Source organism: Etheostoma spectabile, chromosome 6 (assembly GCF_008692095.1).
Source record: "Etheostoma spectabile isolate EspeVRDwgs_2016 chromosome 6, UIUC_Espe_1.0, whole genome shotgun sequence".
In the NCBI taxonomy this organism is placed as follows: Eukaryota; Metazoa; Chordata; class Actinopteri; order Perciformes; family Percidae; genus Etheostoma; species Etheostoma spectabile.
In genome coordinates, this window is record NC_045738.1 from 16058401 (window position 1) to 16065294 (window position 6894).

The 6894-nt window shown below is 40.6% G+C and overlaps 1 protein-coding gene across 2 annotated transcripts in view; it reads left to right on the forward strand.

Annotated features, from left to right (window-relative positions):
* The window catches only part of gabbr1a (gamma-aminobutyric acid (GABA) B receptor, 1a), a 59076-nt gene that overhangs the window by 34182 nt on the left and 18000 nt on the right, over positions 1 to 6894 (forward strand). For both annotated transcript variants that reach the window (XM_032517783.1, XM_032517784.1), the window contains exons 13-15: positions 1600 to 1845; positions 2876 to 2939; positions 3803 to 3880. In XM_032517783.1, coding sequence (XP_032373674.1) covers positions 1600 to 1845; positions 2876 to 2939; positions 3803 to 3880 — 388 coding nt within the window. The remainder of the gene's footprint in view (positions 1 to 1599; positions 1846 to 2875; positions 2940 to 3802; positions 3881 to 6894) is intronic.

Consider the following 6894-nt stretch of genomic DNA (forward strand, 5'->3'; position numbering starts at 1 on the left):
CCCCCCCCCGCCCCAGGAAAGGGTGTTTAGAACAATAATGTCATAGCTTCAATGACCTGTGTATGACCTGATTCAATATTATGTTCATAAACCACTGATAGGCAGTAGGGAAATAGATGCTTAATGCAGTCACAATCTTTCTTAACGTCTTTCTTTATAATTTTGCCCGATCCTCGTTTTGCCTCTCAGGTAACACTCGCTCCCCTCTAATCTTCTTAAACTGTCTCTTCCTCTCTACATTGTTCGACCTTCTCCGACTCTGCTGGTCTATGGTGGATCATCCTTTCATTCTAGTTGTTTATCCACCTTTCTATTCTCCTTATCATCATTTCCTTATCCACACCTTTTCCAGCATTCACCCTCCCATCCCCCCGCACTTCTTCTTTCCTCTCTCGCACCTCATCAGCAGCTGTTGTTTATATTCATACAGCACCTGCCGCTACCTGCTGATTTAGCTGTTGACTCAACGGGTGATAAGAATTACAGCCTGAACTCCTGCTCATAGTCAATCTATTCAAATTCAATTTCCAAGTTTGAAATTGGCATTTCTTCTAGATAGTGCATTCAGATTAAACTGGTGTGCCAGTACTGCGGGGTCTGCAATTGCACATTGTCAGCTGGATTTCAGTAGGTAGTGGCAGATTTAAATGCCAAATGTCAAGATGGAATTTCAATTAGATGAATTTGACATAGCTGAATTGGTTGTGTAATGGGCCTCACAGAATCCACGGCGACAACTTGGTGATTGGTAGCAGTACTACTGTCACACAAGTATCACAAACAGCTTAACTGTACACATGTGAGATAAAAGGAATATGTTGGAATAAAGTTGAAAATCACATTTAAGATTTTCAGAATTGGTCATACAATATTGGCTCCGGAGCCACATGTCAAAATCCTAATTTTTTTTAATGATTTAATGTCTTAATTTCCAGCTGCACCCACATGTGATTTAAATGTCAGTTAAGAGCAAGAAAATAATAATGTCCATCAGAGCCAACATAACAGTACTTGTGCTAGCTATTAACTCTAGTCATGCAACTCACTTTGGCTAACTGTAAAAGCGCCATTTGTAATTTTAGAAGAACTGCCGTCTCTATGTCTAAAACATGTAAATAGATATTGTAGCTTCCTCCTTTAGTCAGTGCAACACATTTAAAGGAATAATTCAACATTTTGAGAAGAGGCTTTGATTTTGACCACAATACTTAATTCAGAATGGTTTGACACATGTTTTGCCTTTATCAAAGATTGTGCAAACATTGTGATTTCAGTAAAATTCAATTAATTGTGCAGCCCCAGCAAGAAAGACAAAACGTATTTTTCAAGATTCCTAAACTATTCTAAAAAAATGTTACAGTGCAGCAGTTAGTTTAGCGCTATGACTGCAGGTTTTTTTCATCCAGGATCATGCAGGACTAATAAAAAAAAATAAAAAATAAAAACTCCTCCAGATGATCCACCGCTGCTTCCTTTTTGCAGTCTCTCCCTCTTTGCCATTGAGTATTTAGATTTACATATTAACGTCTTGTTCGCAGCATGGAATGATTTTTTCAGAAGGACTCCTCTTTGATATCCTTTCCGTCCTTTTTCTATCAGACATCGCAGGAGTTTATCGCCGCCTTGATGTCTCGTCTGGGTGGGAAGAACCCTGAGGAGACCGGCGGGTTTCAGGAGGCCCCTCTTGCCTACGATGCAGTGTGGGCTCTGGCCCTTGCTCTCAATAAGACCGTGGCACCGCTTAAGGCTAAGGGCCGGCGACTGGAGGACTTCAACTACAACAACCACGACATCACCTCCGAGATCTACAGGGCCCTCAACACAAGCTCCTTTGAAGGTGTTTCGGTAAGTGCAGAGTATGAGAAAGAAGGAAGAACAAATAATAAAACCAACTGTTTATGCTCCCATTGTTATTTATAATGAATGAATGTGCAGTTAGAAATAGGACAGACACAAGGACCTGAGTGTCCACTATTTCTGGAAGGAAAATCTGAATAATTGAATTCCGTGTAATAAAGTAACTACAGTAATAGCTGTTCACATACACTCCTTGGACACCTAGGCACACCTGTAAAATCTGCTGCAATCCAGCACAGCAGGTCTGCCATGACATCTACCTTTATGAAGCTTGAAATGCTCTGATTTAGTCTAAATCTTAGTTGTTAATTTGACTATATATTTATCTCTGAAGTCGTAATTGGCAGTCATGTTGTGCTGGATTGCGTAAATGCGTTTATATTCTTCCTCCCACATGTTTGTGAATGGGGTGTGCAAAACATAACATGCATTTACATCCAGTTCAACACCACTACAAACTACAACCTCAATTATAAACATATAGTTACATTTACACCTCTCTGAAGTAGAATTTATGGCCGAGCTGTTGTATTGGGTCGCATTAGATTTCACAGGTATATCTAATAAAGTGGTAATTGAAAAAAAGCAACATGATAGAGGCAAATTACAACCATTTTTTGTAGTTTTGTCCCTTATTTCTGTTAATTCTGATAACATTTGGGAACGCCGCAACATTGCTGCAAGACACCACAAACTTATTTAGCAAACGTCTTCCGGTTGCATACACAAATCATTCGGAGAAATACATGAATAAAAATATATACACAAACATATACTGTATATACATATATATCTACATACACATACATATATACACACACAACATACACAAACAAATCATCATCTACAGATACTCTCGATAAAGAAGATTGATAAGAGTGGTATCAATCTTGTATCAAAAGTGTATTTATCAAAATGTTGAACACTTCTTTCAAAGAAATAGTTAATCCTTTGCTGTAAAACAAAAAGAAAGAAGAGAAGAAGAATTGAAAAACACTTCCTCTTGTCCGTATCTCAGGGCCAAGTGGTGTTTGATGCCCAAGGTTCGAGGATGGCAATGACTCTTATCGAGCAACTGCAAGGTAAAACACTCCCACACTGTCCACCCACAGATGTTGCATTGCAATAATTGTCACTTACTCATTAAAATAAATTCCCAGGTGTCTGTATTTCTCATGTATGGATTGCTGCTTTCAGCTCATTTCATTTTAGTTTTTTCGGGGGGGGAGGGGGAGTTGTTGCGGGCTCCACTGCAACTGGTCTCAAAATCCTATAATTGCACATGCGATTGGTCTTGATGCAGGAATGTGTTGACTCACGGCTTCGCTCTAATTGGGCCCAAGTCTTCGGTTTAAGCCGTTTCTGAAAATGGCATCCTATTTGTCACCAGTGACTTAATGAGTTTCCCCGCACAGGATAAGGTTGAGGATTATTTTCTACCTCTGTTCCCTTTGGCGTCCTAAAGGATCAGGATTTATAATCCTGCCCCCTTTCCCCTCACACTCTGTCTCATATTTCCTGTTGTGGTGTCGAGGTAATTTGACATCCACAATGAGACGACCTGACTTGCATCCCTGAATCACTGTGGGACCTCATCAGTATTCCTGGTCAAGACTGCCACATAAGCTTCTTTTTTCCCCTTCCCTTTCTCCTTCTTCTCCCCTTGGTACTTCTTTGTTTTTCCTTCTTTATGCACATTTTCATCCCTTATTTCTTTCATCCGTTCATTATGTGTCTTTTCTGTACCCACGCATGCCATTAATATGAAAGCACAGTAATGATAGATTTCTTGTGTTGGAATCATGATCCCCCACAAAACACCAGCGGAGGAAATGAATTACACAAGCTTTACGAATTAAACTTTAGCATTCTCTTTGGCTTTTCTGCTTTTATTTCACTCTCTCATTCCATTTCTTTGCTGTTTCTTTCTTTCCCATTCGTCTAGGAGGCAGTTACAAGAAAATTGGCTACTATGACAGCTCTCAGAAGAACCTCTCCTGGTTTGGCAATGATGTTTGGATAGGTAAGGTGGAGTTCATGACACTGTCTTCAACCAACATCCTGTCTGTGGTTGTTTCCTGTCTGTCATGATGAGTCAACAGGGTCATATTTCTGTGCTTTGACATTAGACCTCCCCTGTGTGGCTTAATTTAGACTTTCTTACTGTGTAAATTACATATAATCATGCTGGATTTTCTGTAATTGCTAGGTTGGGTGAAGCTAGTTATTTGGATGCTGACGCCCAAAAAGAGACGCCAGCAAACTCACTCTCCAACATTTATTAAAATGTTGGTGCAGCAGATCTACAGTTTGACTAGCTAACCCGGGAGTTTTTGATGTCTAACACTGTGGGTTCACCCTCAGACAAAATCAAGACTGCGCCTCCCCAACACTGCTCCCCTCTCCCAGTGAGTCATCTGTGGGTTACAGCTGTTTCTTAGCCTGGATTTGTTTACATTTTTGCAAACTGGCACCAATAAAGTGTGCCAAATTAGCTAAAAGATGTTCCTGTTTGCAATGTACCCATTGATGTACAGTCAACTATCACTGGACTGAATCAATACTTAAGAACACTTGAAAAAAGTTCTGGAATACATATAGGAGTGCCTTTTTTCTGCTTTCAAAGCAGATTTATGAACGTTTATTTGTGATGGAAATTGGAGATAATGATATCCTGAGAAATTGCAAGTCACGCTCAATGTAAAAACATGTGTGTTCAGATCATGTCTGTGTGTTTAGATTTGACTCTCAGAAAGAGTTTTGCTGCAATCGTCAAGTATTTTGAAGTACCTTAATTGCCTCCACGAGCTGTATGTCGCAGCCACCGCTGCAGCTCCAACTTCTGATTGAGTTGGTAAGTGGGACAAGCCAACGGGCCACAAACAATAACTGGCCATTGTTTTAGGAACACATTTTCTCTTTTTAACCACCTCACGTCTGTCCGTCTGCACCTTAATCCTCACAACCAAATTTGTTTTTACATCATTCAGCTAAATGAAGAGGCTCGATCTCACTTCACACAAACCAGAACCTTCTCTCTTACTCCTGATACCCTTTTCTAGTTTGCAGTGAAAACCTATTACTGCTGATTTTCCTCAGACACCAAGACCAATTCTGTGGTTGTTTACTGGCCCGGCCCTCCCTGAAGAGGTGACATACTTGTGCCTGGACAGAGTGTGCCACTAATCAATCCTGCACGCCTCAGTAGTCCGCAGAGAGCCACCTTTTTATAGGCTTTTAAGGAAATGATCATCTGCCAAGGCCTAACTGAACCCAGAAGAGTTAGTGAGTCCAGGTCAGCATCAGTGGCGAGGGACTGGTGACCTGTATGTATGTAGGCAACATGTCCTTCACAGGCCAGATGCCAGCTCTTTAGTTTGGCTTGTTGCAACGTGACTGGCTCGGTGTTAGCCCAGTTAAATCCCGCTGGGTTGAAACTGACTGGCTCACCTACTTGTCAGAGGTGAGTTTGTTGACTTCGTTTCTGCCTTGCTTTCTCGATTGGAGCTTCATTTCATTTTTCACTGTTTACCAATTAAAGACATATCCATCTGACATTAAACTGTTGAGTGGAAATTAGTAATTTCCTGCTCTCTGGAGCTGAATCAGTTCGCAATTTGTTTTGTTTTTTACGGGGGGGGGGGCATGCTGGATCTGCTCCACGCTGACAATGTGAAGTACACACGGGGGTTCTCAACTTAACCCCGCCGTTTGTTTTCCAGTGTGTTTACCAGGTGCCTCCCTTCCTCACTTTCTCACTCTCTTTACGGTCGCCCTAACAACCACTTCAGCTCAGCTCTTTTTCTAATCGCTGTGGCAACTGTTATAGAGCCGGGTCTCCATGGCAACACCCTGTCCTGATTCCTTGATCAAGGATGGAGGAGGGTTTAAATGGTGCAAATGCATTGAGTGAATGGACAGCTAACACATACACACAGCATTAATTATTACATGCTCTACGCTCATTCATCCATTACAGTCTTTAGTATTCTCTTTTATGTATAACAAAAAAAATTGTAATAAACATTTAAATAAATTAATTAAAAGATGGCAAACAAAACATACAATAAAACAGGATATAATGAAAAGAATAAAAATCTAAACAGATTAAATTAAATTTAGAAAAATGAAGTCATGTTCAATAAAAGCAATGATACAGACTTAAAAGCTGGAGTATTCAGGAAGGAAAAAAGGAAATTGAAGTGGAGTGACACCTCCTCCTGCAGCTCTCCCTTCTCTGTCCAGCCCCTCTCATCAGACCGGCACAGGCATATGCACCAGCCCCTGACAGTAACTTGTACAAGTACTAGTCATTCAGTTTAACCCGTTATGTTGCAACTTAATTGAACTACTGGCCCATCTGCCGCGTATGTTTTCCTCTCACACCTCCTTCAGTCAGCACCATCAAACCTGTAGCAAACCCTGTCCCTACTACTAGCTACAGTAGCTAGACACTAATCATTTCATAATAAAAAAGAATTGGATGAATTTGTACAATTTATAATTTTCTTCTGCTTAGTCCAGGTTGTATTAATTTAATTAATTATATCATTAGGAATTATTGTTGTATACTGCTGGGAAGTAGAGTAAAAAAATGCTATAATGCATCATTTTTGGCCATATTGTCCATTTTCCATTTTTGTTGTCCATCATACTTTTCTACTTTGACCAGCGCAATAATTAAACAGTTATTACATTGTATTTTATGTGGTATTAAAAAGCCTACAATTGAACTCGGTGAACCCTGCAGAAAACCTGTTTTATTGTCAATTCTTAGTCAGATGACACCAGACGCAACTCGGTTATGACGGAAGTGACAACCATCTAAACAGAGAGCATCATGGGCGTGTTGACACCCTGTCACCCTTGAGGCGGTACTTTTCTCTGACATCTGACACATCAGCTTCTTGCAGTGCTGACACTCCTGCTCTGCTTCCCCACTGACATACACACACACTCTGTCACCCTCTATTACGCTCACTCTCTCTCTATATCTGTGTCTTTCTCTCTCACTCACACACACACACACACACACAC